Source organism: Salvia miltiorrhiza, chromosome 8 (genome assembly GCF_028751815.1).
Source record: "Salvia miltiorrhiza cultivar Shanhuang (shh) chromosome 8, IMPLAD_Smil_shh, whole genome shotgun sequence".
Classification (NCBI taxonomy): domain Eukaryota; kingdom Viridiplantae; phylum Streptophyta; class Magnoliopsida; order Lamiales; family Lamiaceae; genus Salvia; species Salvia miltiorrhiza.
In genome coordinates, this window is record NC_080394.1 from 37,343,083 (window position 1) to 37,354,535 (window position 11,453).

At 41.6% G+C, this 11,453-nt stretch overlaps 2 protein-coding genes and 1 long non-coding RNA gene across 3 annotated transcripts; 1 reads left to right on the forward strand and 2 right to left on the reverse strand.

Annotated features, from left to right (window-relative positions):
• Positions 1-918: 918 nt before the first annotated feature.
• LOC130996596 (probable purple acid phosphatase 20) lies at positions 919-3,664 on the reverse strand. The gene is made up of 4 exons (XM_057921896.1): positions 3,245-3,664; positions 1,693-2,565; positions 1,311-1,399; positions 919-1,203 (listed from the first exon to the last, which is right to left on the reverse strand). Exons 1-4 carry the CDS (start codon positions 3,392-3,394, stop codon positions 1,023-1,025), a joined length of 1,293 nt encoding a protein of 430 aa, XP_057777879.1. The 5' UTR covers positions 3,395-3,664; the 3' UTR covers positions 919-1,022.
• Positions 3,665-4,453: 789 nt separating this feature from the next.
• Positions 4,454-11,066, reverse strand: LOC130996597 (probable purple acid phosphatase 20). The gene is made up of 3 exons (XM_057921897.1): positions 10,168-11,066; positions 10,000-10,088; positions 4,454-4,751 (listed from the first exon to the last, which is right to left on the reverse strand). Exons 1-3 carry the CDS (start codon positions 11,041-11,043, stop codon positions 4,535-4,537), a joined length of 1,182 nt encoding a protein of 393 aa, XP_057777880.1. The 5' UTR covers positions 11,044-11,066; the 3' UTR covers positions 4,454-4,534.
• On the forward strand, positions 8,255-9,897 carry LOC130996598 (uncharacterized). Its single transcript, XR_009092688.1, has 2 exons — positions 8,255-9,439; positions 9,531-9,897. It is a non-coding gene; the product is annotated as an uncharacterized LOC130996598 (long non-coding RNA).
• Positions 11,067-11,453: the final 387 nt, after the last annotated feature.

The window sequence follows — 11,453 nt, forward strand, 5'->3', positions numbered from 1 at the left end:
GCAATAACAATATTTCAGATAGAAGAATCATAGTGAACTAAGGAATCAATGTATGCAAGCATAAAGTTTTGCTTTCAGTATACAACCCTTTGGAGGTAGGGGGCGGCGCCGGGTGGGGGGAGAGGAAAGTAGGGTTTAGGGGTGGGGGGAAGGGGGAAGAAGACAATGGGAGGGGGGTTTTCCTTTTTTTTTTTAATTTTTTTTTTCATATGTCAAAAATATGTCTAGGTGTCAATTCCGACTCCACCGAATCATTTCCAGCGCCGACGTAAGAAAGAAATAGTCACCAGACAAATTTGAGACAAAAACAAAAGGTTATGTATTTAAAAGTAGAGTGTTTAAAATTAGGAGCAAAAATCAATTTCGAGTAAACGTTATGGATTTACAGAAAATAATTTTCTTGGTTTTCCTCAAAGAGATAGGAGGTATGCCTAGATTTAGTGTTTCTTGGTTTAAGAAATGTGATGTGGCTTGAATATAGTGTGGAGAAAGATGCGGCGTTTTGCTTTGTAGAAACAAAAAAAGCATGAGACTTATCAGGCAATTTATTTGCTAATCAAGTTGGTGTTGATTCTCCCAATCGCTGGAAAGAGTATTTTCGGGAATGACCTATGTCAAAAATAGGTTGCGGAATAGCATGGGTGATCAATTATTAAATGATTGTTTGGTCACTTATATTGAGAAAAATATGTTCCTACAAATTCCTGATAATGATGTAATTGATCGATTCCAGAAAATGAAGACTCGTGGGGTCGGGCTTAATGCTCAATTGTAACGATATTTATGCATTTTAAATATAAGACAATGTTTATATATAAAATAATTTTATCTTTTCTATCGATCGTCCCCCCAATTTTATAATCCTGGATCCGCAAGTGCTATTGATATGCAAATTAATAATGGAGAATAATCGAAAGCTTTGGAATATAATTTTGGAGCCTGTACCAATTGCCGTATTTCAGGAAATATTGTCTTGTGCATTTACATAATATTAAAAAGTAGAATTTGAATAGAACTATAAGTCAAGAGCATGAGGCAACAGAGGCAAGGCTTGTAAGCCAAATCTGGTCAGATGCGACGACGTCGTTGTCCTCATTCCTATGCCATGTCCACAAAGCATGACTTGCATTTACTACAGAAAGTTGTCCATGTCCAAAGCTTGCCTCTCTAAATGCAGATATCTTCGGTTGTGGTTCCTTGAACCTGTTAATCATACAAATATTAAAATATTTCCTACACAAATAGCTTCCTGTTCCTCATGAAAATCAAAAGTAAATTCTAAATAATAATTAAAAAATAACAAATACTACCTCTTAGCAAGTCCTTCGCGATTGCCTCCATCGCCAATGGTTATGTGTATCGGACCACATTCATTGGCTTCATCATTGTAAACTCGCTCCTATATATATAATTTTGAATATAAGATCACATTATTTTTCAAAATAAATAACCAAATATGAAGATGCATCACGATCAATAATAATAATAATAATACATGTTAAATCGTCAGGTCGAAAATAGCACTTTTACGGGCCGTTTCTGAGTCTACAGTATGAATTCAGTAATATGTTAGCCCAACCTGAGCCCATTGGGCCAAGATATCCCAAAGTTTTCAGGCTTATAAAATTATTTGGCTGAATTTCACAAAACAAAATAAAAAATAACATTAAAAAAAAAAGTATGAAAACTTACAAAGCGCTCATAAGCATGGACATGGCCTGCAAAAACTGCATCAACACGAGCTCGAAATAGCAACTCCTCCATGGCCTCCTTCATCCCACTTGACTCATACTCCCCCTGATGCGCTTCATTACTATTGTACCACGGCGCATGTACAACACCGATCACCCACGGCGTCCTCTTCCGATCCACCTTCCCTAAATCCGCCCGCAGCCACCGGTACTGCTCCGACTCCCGCCCGAATTCCGCGTACGACCCGAGCATGACCACATGAACACCTCCCACTTCAAAAGAGTAGTACAAATTCGAAGTGGAGCCGCTCCCCTCAAAGGGCATCACCCATCTCGCATTGTAAGCTGTGAATTTCTCGCCGTGGATGAGAGGGATCTTCTCGATTTCGTGGTTGCCTTGCGTCACCATCCACGGCCGCTGGCTAGCCAGAGGCTGCGCCAGTTGCCCGAAGCTGTCCCAGAGATTTTGGATCGTATCAGCATAGGATAAATCTCCGGGCAATAGCAATACGTCGTAATCCGATTTTCCGATGCTTTTGAGCGTCGATCTCGTCCAATCGGTTTGACCGAGGTCGCCGGTGACTACGAATTGTATCGGGAATTGTGATGGAGGGGTTTTGAAATTGAAGATCGGAGAAGAAGAAGAGGATGCGCCGCATCGGTAGTAATATACCGTGTTGGGGTGCAATGGGCCGATTACGACGTCGTGTATCTCGCCCGACCGGTACATTAAGTAGTTGTACGTTGCTGTGGTTCCGTTTGAGGAGGAGGTGTTAGCTTCGGGAGTTGTACCATAGTGCACCACTGCTGGACTCGGATCTGATGTGATCCATGATATTCTCATGTGCTCTGCACCGCTCAAAGATATGTGCACCTGCATCAACAACGCTTCTTGCTCAATCCAAAATTAAAATGTACACTATCATACATTTATCATATAAAATAAGTTCATTATGAATTTGCTATGTAATATTATTAATTTTCCGTAACAGTAATGAATTTTAAAAATTGTAAAATTTTTGTCCTTGCTAGACTATAAATTAATTTAACAGTGATAAATACACATTAAATTTGAACCACTCCATACTTTCAAATATATGTGTTTGAAGTTTAATGGATTTAAAATATTTGCTTGTGAATCCAATGATGTCGGTACTACCTCAGCATTTTGGTAATTTGGAAGGTGATGTAAATTTGGTATGTTTGGTACATCCTTTCCTAGTAGGTCACTTCCTTTGGATATACTAATTCATGGGGAGACAGAGGCGCATCTCCCAACTACATCTTTCATTACTAGGAAGAAATAAGAGTTTCTTGGTTAAACTACTTGCCCCAACTTGCTGATCGATCATCTCAATTTTCTTACCATATATCTTCCCTATGTTTCTCCTAATAAGGTTTTTGGAGTTGATGGAAAAATGCTAAAAAGAAGACGAAATACCAACTCAAAGGCTAAGTATGCAAGCAAGATAATCCATCACTCATCACCAGATAATATTGATATACTTGGTTCCGTCAGAATCAAATTCACTTATGAGAGAGAGAGAGAGCACCTGTTGGGGAGTGGTGGAATCAATGTGATCGAGTTCTTCTAAGAGCGACCGAGAAAGGGATCCCCGCGGCGGCGGGCGGCGGTATCCGGCGGCTGAAACAATGGCCACGGCAAAGGCCAGTGACAAAATTAAAGATGTCGGGGCCATCATAACAAAAGAAATTAATGAAAATGGATTAACGATTGAAGACAAAAAGAAAAGAAAAGAAAAGAAAAGGGTTGTGTTTTTATATTGAAAACGGTGATAACGCGAGACGCATGAGATTCGCGGCGGTTTAAAAACAGCACACGTACGGTACGCAACAGACTTGAGGGAGACCTCAATTTCAAAACTAGCGTTTATCAGCAGACTGCTGCTCACGGTTTTGCATATAATTACGTGCGTCCTTTGCTATTTATATTTCGTTTCTCTGTCTTACAGTATTTGCATTCTACATTAACTTTGGACTTGTTCCTAATATACAGAAATATTACCAAAATAAGTTTGACCAATTTATACATAACATAAGCGAAACTATTTTGTTTATGTTTTATAATTTCTGTAAGATTTGTATTCCGGTTGGTGAAATTTGAACAATACAAATAAATGTGAATGAAATTCTTGTGATTTAACAATCTTAATTACGTTTTATTATAAAGAAAAAATTGGATGATATTAGTTCTCAAGTCAATTTTTTATTAACGCGATATTAATTAGTTCATTAAACATTACTAGATTATACATTATCCAATTTACAAAATCTCCCTATTAAAATAATTCAAAAGAAATATTTTCAAGATTAAGAAATGAATGTTAATAGGAAGTATATCTGTAAGGAAGAATATTTGTTTAACATATGGTAGTCACTTGAATCAAACAATATAATTTCAAGGAGCGTATCAAAATTGGAATAGCAATTATTATAGTTTTTGAAAAATAGGACGTTTATTTTATCAGAAATTTATGTACAAACAAATGCGGACATAAATTTAAATCTATATCAATTTTGGAATTAAAAAATGTTCATTAATTAGCTAGGAGTTGGTTTTGGACTAAGAAATTTGACCAAAAATTGAAATGAGAGTTTTAAATCTTACGACGTGGGCATTATTCAGAATCTACAACTCATACTGGGCTTCTCCATGTTACCAGGCCATGTTAGATGGTTTAGATAAAAAAAGGGCCTCATGAAATGTCAGCCCAATTCCAAACCCTTTCCCAACACATACACCTGCATATTTACGGAATTGTCCTCGTACAAAATTTATTTCAGACCAGACAAGCAAAATTAGATCATGTAATTCAAATAAGTTACATATGGATGAATTTGAAGTTGAAAAATGAGAGCTTCGCACATGCTGGAATAGATGCTAGGCTTCTTATCCAGACTGTGTCAGATGCAACACCTAAACCGTCGTCGTTTTTGTGCCACGTCCAAACAGCATGGCTCGCATTCACTACACTAAATTGTCCATGCCCATAATTTGCCTCCCGAAAAGCAGATATCTTTGGCTGTGGATCCATAAACCTATAATTCACAATTTCAAATTAAAAATTTAATCATGTACCCTTCCTTCTGTTAAAACATGCTATTATCATAATGCATAGAGAAAGATAAAGAGAAGCAAATGATTGTTATTGTATTTCTCTTGATGTTGTATTGCTCCTTATTTCTGAAGAATTCTATCATCTTTTATAATGTATTACATGATATTAAAGTCTTACCAGGATCCCTATGATTAAGGGATCCGTGGTAAATCTTTGACAGATAAATAAAGGCACGCTGCTTCTCTTTCTGACTTTTGCTGCTTGCTAATCTTGACTTCTGTAGATTTACTTTCAACACTCCCCCTCAAGTTGAGTGACGGGATTTCCGATACTCAACTTGGAAAGAACTTCTGAAAAACTTTTGAAGTCCACAGCCTTGGTTAAGATATCAGCGAGCTGATCTTCGGACCTCACAAACGGGAGCTCCACAATCTTTTCCTCAATCTTCTCCTTGATAAAGTGCCTATCCACTTCGACATGTTTAGTTCTATCATGTTGAACTGGGTTCTCAGATATGCTGATGGCAGCCTTGTTGTCGCAGTACATTTGGCACGTCTTTGTTGGGTGAAGGCCTAATTCCATCAACAATCTTCTTAGCCAAAGGACTTCGGTTAACCCACTCTTGATTCCTCTGAATTCTGATTCTGCACTTGAGAGTGCAACCACCTTTTGTTTCTTGCTTCTCCATGAGACAAGATTTCCTCCCACAGATGCAAAGTATCCAGCTGTTGACTTTCTGTCATTTGGATTTCCTGCCCAGTCAGCATCGGTATAAGCTTGTATCTCAAGGTGTCCAGCCTTTTTGAACAGCACTCCATAGTCAAAAGTCTTCTTCAAATATCTCACAATTCTGAGCGCAGCTTCCATGTGGTCAGCCTGTGGTTGGTGCATGAATTGACTAACAACACCAACAGCATAAGCAATGTCAGGTCGAGTATGGGAAAGATAGATAAGTTTCCCTACCAGACGCTGATATTGTCCTCGATCGGCTAACTGAGCTCCTTCCACAATTTGTAGCCCATGATTTACGATAATAGGAGTTTCTGCTGGCTTGCAATCTAGCATCCCAGTTTCAGCTAGGAGATCTAGAGTATACTTCTTCTGGTTGATGAAGATCCCCTTCTTTGATCTGAGAACTTCAATTCCGAGGAAGTATTTTAGTTTTCCTAAGTCCTTCATTTCGAACTCTTTGAACAAGCTTTCTTTCAACTTTTGAATCTCCTCTGTGTCATCCCCTGTTATAATCATGTCATCAACATAAATGACCAAACAAGAGATTAGATCACCTCGTTTCTTTAAGAATAAGGTGTGATCTGAGTTGCTTTGCTGGTACCCAAACTTCTTCATGGCTGCGGTGAATCTTCCAAACCAAGCTCTGGGAGACTGCTTGAGCCCATATAAGGTTTTCTTCAACTTGCAAACTTCACCCTCTCCAAAATCTCCTGAAAAGCCTTGAGGCACCTCCATGTAGACTTCTCTCTCTTCTTCAAGCTCTCCATGTAGGAAAGCATTTGTAACATCGAACTGATGAAGATCCCAGTCCTTATTAGCAGCAATTGAGAGGAGCACTCTGACAGTGTTCATCTTTGCAACAGGTGAGAAGGTCTCCTCATAGTCGATTCCATACATCTGTGTGTATCCTTTTGCGACCAATCGAGCTTTGTAACGCTCAATAGATCCATCCGGTCTCCTTTTGATTGTGAAGACCCATCTGCATCCTACAGTTTTCTTCCCCTTTGGTAGTCTACACTTCTCCCATGTATGGTTTCGGTTTAGGGCTCCTATCTCTTTCTTCATAGCATTTCTCCAATGCTCGATCTTCAGGGCTTGCTCTGCTGTTTGTGGAATCTCCTCATCATATAAGGCCGCTTCATAGGCTGTGGCATTTTTGGACAAGTTTCCCTTGGCGATATTCCCAATTGAGTATCGCGAATTCCTCACAATTTTCTCTGGGGTATACCGTTTAGGAGGTACACCCCGATTACTCCTGGGTGGTAGCACATATCTCCCAGTATCTCCATCTACTGTATTATCCTCCTGTTCTTCTTCAATGACTTGAGAAATATTATCAGCAGAATCAGAAGCCACAATAGTAGGTTCAGAAGATCTTACCTCAGATATCAGTGGCGGAGAAGATATAGGCTCATGCAGCGGACTAGATTGTTCTGGAGTGGATGAAACATGCTCGGTGGCAAGGCTAACTTTTTCTGTTGGATCTGCTTCCGAGACTGGCATTGGTAACCAACTTAACAAGTCGATCTCACTCTCACTCTCCCCCTGACTGGTAAGGTGGTTATCGTAGAAATACTCAGTTTCAAGGAAATCACAGTTCATGGTGGTGATGATTTGACGGGTTTTGGAATTGTAACACCTATATCCTTTTTGATTAACTCCATAACCTACAAACACACACTTGACTGCACAAGGAGAGAGTTTGGTGCGTTCATGTTTCGGAATGTGAACGAAAACAGAGCACCCAAAGACCCGTGGTTGAAGTGTAAGGGCAAGAGGTATGGAGGCCAGAGTAGACAATTTCTGTAATGGTGTTTGAAGTTTAAGAGTCCTAGTAGGGAGACGGTTAATAAGGTAAGCCGAGGTTTTCACGGCCTCGGGCCAAAAAGAGGAGGGAACATGAGACTCAATCATCATAGAACGAGTCATTTCAAGTAAAATTCGGTTTTTTCTTTCGGCAACTCCGTTTTGTTCAGGAGTGTGGGGGCAAGTAGTTTGATGAATAATCCCTTTTGTTTGACAAAATATTTTCATTGAATTATTAACAAATTCCCCCCCATTATCAGTTCTAAGGGTTTGGATGTTTTTCTGAAACTGAGTTTGAACCATAGTATGGAAATGAGTAAATTTTTCAAAAACCTCAGATTTGTGTTTTAAAAAATATACCCATGTCATCCTAGTGCAATCATCAATAAATAACAGAAAATATTTAAAACCTTGTCCCCCTACCACGGGTGAAGGACCCCAAACATCAGAATGAACAAGAGAAAATATGGAGTTTACTTGTGTGTCATTAGGCTTAAAAGATTTTCGGTGGCTTTTAGCTAAAACACAAGTTTCACAAGATAAATTCTCATCATTTTTTATTAATTTAGGAAATAAAAGCTTAAGATACCCCATGGATGGATGCCCTAACCGACGGTGCCAAAGCCAGGCTTCCCGGTCAGCAGTTCCGTGAGCCAGCATCACCTTGCCTTGTTGAGCTATCTCATCCACATAGTACAATCCATCCCGCTCAGTGCCACGCCCAATAATCTCCCCCGTCCTGATATCCTGAAGCAAACAGAAGTGGGGATGCATTATCATGGTACAATTGAATTCTTTTGTAACATGGCTAATAGATAAGAGTTTGTGTGAAAGAGACGGGACATAAAGACAATTTGAGAGACGTAAAGTAGGGGAAATTTCTATAGTTCCGGCTCCTTTAACACGAGTCAAATCACCATTTGCAGTCTGAACATGCGTACGATGTGATGTTGATGACTTAATAATATCAGTTTTATCAAAAGTCATTGTATCAGTGGCTCCACAATCAAAAATCCACCCTTTATCTCTATCCCTATTATTACCTGACATCTGGTACACAGCGGAAAAGTTTGAAGGCCTTTTAGGGTCAATATCATGATTATGCATTTTTTGGGGTTGGTTTTGCATAAAATGGGGTATACTATATAAATCCCTAAATTTCGAGGGACTAGGCTGCAAATGGGGGCTATTCTGATATTTAATAAGAGTAGGTGGGTCTTTTTGCATAACATGGGGTAATTTCTGCAATTCATTAGAATCAAGGGGTGGCTTTTGTAATATCTCGGAACTTGGGGGGTTAGTTGGCATAAAATGGGGTCTTTTATGATAATAAGGAAAAGATGGAGGGTTTGGTGTGAAAACACCAAACCCTATACCTGCTTTTAATTCTCCCCAATTTCCTCCAGCCGCCTCCCCCTTAATTCCCGATACTCCATTCTGCCCAGCGTCAGGAGCCCCGAGTTGATATCCGACCCGAGATCCGGCTGCGCCAGCACCCGATCCGCGATCATCTCCACCGTCACGTTCATCCTCGCCGTGCGCCGTGCCCGCGCCCTCCCCGCGGGGCCGCGCGCCTTGCCGACCGCCGCGCCGCGGTAGAACAGCGCCGACGTCGTCTCCGGGTACCGGAATGACGCGAAGTTGGGGTTCTTCACCGACACGTCGGCGGTCAGCGACATGTTGCTGCCTGGCCGTGGCGTGGCGATGCCGTTGATCAGATCCGCGCCGCAGCAGCTGCAGCAGCGGAGGAGTTGCCGCTGCTGTTTGACGGTGAATTTGATATCTCGGAGAGTTCGATGAAGAGCTGCCTGAGCGGTTTGGCTGACCTCTGCCGGTGGTGGTCGGCTGAAAGCCGTCTTCCGGCCGAGGCGTATGGCAGTGGACGGTGGCAATCCCGGTCCCGATGGCTCCCGATGATGAAGGGTCCGGGTTGGTTGCCGGCTGTAGCCGGGCGGCCTCCCATCTCACTCTTGAGAATGCCGACTCGGCTGAGGGAACTTCCTTGAGAATGTCCCGACGAAGTCTGTCATATCTCCTATCAAATCCGGAGAGGAACTGAAATAATCGGTGATTTCCGATCAGTTTTCTGTGCTTATTGATCCCTTCTTCACACCAGTCGAGTGGATTTGGGTAAGTTCGATCCATTCTGTGGATTTGTTGAATTGATTCATTTGAATCTGTTTGGTTTATGGCTTCAATCTCTCCTGGCATTTTTTTTCAGGAAATGAAGAACAGAGGTTTTGGTTTGGTGTATTGGTTAGGAATGGTTTGGTGTATTGGCTAGGAATGGTTTTGGTTTTGGATTATGAACGATGATGATTCGTTTCTGAGTTCCTATGGTTGAACCTGCTGAACCTGCTCTGATACCATGTTAAAACATGCTATTATCATAATGCATAGAGAAAGATAAAGAGAAGCAAATGATTGTTATTGTATTTCTCTTGATGTTGTATTGCTCCTTATTTCTGAAGAATTCTATCATCTTTTATAATGTATTACATGATATTAAAGTCTTACCAGGATCCCTATGATTAAGGGATCCGTGGTAAATCTTTGACAGATAAATAAAGGCACGCTGCTTCTCTTTCTGACTTTTGCTGCTTGCTAATCTTGACTTCTGTAGATTTACTTTCAACACCTTCATGTATGGTATGTGGAGAAAATTAAATTAAATGAACAATAGTATTCACCATGAAGCAAGGCCTTCATGATTGCCCCCCGTCCCTACTGTGATATGCATCGCCCCACACTCATTAGGCTTGTCCTTATACACACGTACCTGAATTAATTAATACGAGTAAAAGTACTAAATATTAATTTGGGAATGGAATTACATAAACATAATTAAGAGATGTTACGAAGCGTTCGTAGGCATGGACATGGCCGGCAAAGACGACGTCGACACGCGCCCGGAAGAGCAAGTCCTCCATGGCCTGCATCATCCCGACCGACTCATACTCCTGCTGATGGTCGCCGTTGGAGTTGTACCACGGCGCGTGCACGGCGGCGACCACCCACGGCGTTCTCCTCCGGTCGACCTTCCCCAAATCCGCCTGCAGCCAGCGGTACTGGTCGGAGGCGGGGCGGAAGTCGGCGTAGGAGCCCAGCATGATGACGTGGACGCCGGCGGCTTGGAAGGAGTAGAAGAGGTTGGAAGGCGAGGCGCACTCCTCGTAGGGCATGACCCACCTGGCGTTGTAGGCGGTGAAGGGGGTTGGGTGGAGCAGCTTGATCCTCTCCACCTCGTGGTTCCCCTGCGTCACCATCCACGGACGCTGGCTCGCCAGCGGCTGCACCATGATCCCGAACCGGTCCCACTTGGGCTGGTTCATGTCCGCGTACGACAAGTCCCCCGGCAGCAGCAGCACGTCGTACTTGGTTTCTGCGATGCGGTCCAGCGTCGAGCTCGTCCAGTCGGTTTGGCCGAGATCTCCTACGACGACGAATTTGATGGGGAATTGTGAGGGGGGAGTTGTGAAGGAGAATTCTGGAGGAGAGTTGGTGGAGCCGCAACGGTAGTAGTAAGAGGTATTCGGGGTGAGAGGGCCGATGACGACGTCGTGTATTTCGCCGGAGTCGTAGTCGAGAAAGCGGTATGTGTTCTGGCTTGCTTTTGCAGTGTGAGTGTACTTTCCCGGCGATGTGCCGTAGTATAGAGTTGGTGAAGATGGAAACAAAGTAATCCATGATATTCTCATGTGTTGTTTGCCACTCACAGATATGTGCACCTGCATCAATTTATGTTTCTTAATTTCATCTTTTTTATTTCACTCCAATAACTGTACTTGGGGAAGGTCGACCGGTTATTTATTTAGCCGAGTATTATAAAGAATCAATGACCTATCTCCATAAAAGGATTATACATAACCTAATTTAAAAAAGAAAGTTACAATTACCTGCTGCGGGTTTTCCATGAGCACTGGAGTTTCAACAGCGGATACTGAATGTGTGAAAGCTTCATAAAATTTGAGGGCAGTAAATATCAGCGAGAACATAATTCGAATTGTTGGCGCCATTGCCACAAAGAAACACTAGAAATTTAAGACCTTTTTAGGAACAATCTGTTTCTTTTTTTCTTCTTTTGAACGGAAAGTGATGAATATTTAAGTTGCATGTTTTATGATATTTGACAAGGATGTACGTA

What these genes read in the sequence shown, in the direction of transcription:
- LOC130996596 (XM_057921896.1), bottom strand. Translation starts at nt 3,394, where the DNA reads ATGATGGCCCCGACATCTTTAATTTTGTCACTGGCCTTTGCCGTGGCC. An exon ending in TCCATGCTTATGAGCGCTTT is followed by an intron (nt 1,400 to 1,692) that starts GTAAGTTTTCAT and finishes TTATATATATAG; the next exon opens with GAGCGAGTTTACAATGATGA. An exon ending in CGCGAAGGACTTGCTAAGAG is followed by an intron (nt 1,204 to 1,310) that starts GTAGTATTTGTT and finishes TATGATTAACAG; the next exon opens with GTTCAAGGAACCACAACCGA.
- LOC130996597 (XM_057921897.1), bottom strand. Translation starts at nt 11,043, where the DNA reads ATGCAGGTGCACATATCTGTGAGTGGCAAACAACACATGAGAATATCA. An exon ending in TCCATGCCTACGAACGCTTC is followed by an intron (nt 10,089 to 10,167) that starts GTAACATCTCTT and finishes TAATTAATTCAG; the next exon opens with GTACGTGTGTATAAGGACAA. An exon ending in CATGAAGGCCTTGCTTCATG is followed by an intron (nt 4,752 to 9,999) that starts GTGAATACTATT and finishes TGTGAATTATAG; the next exon opens with GTTTATGGATCCACAGCCAA.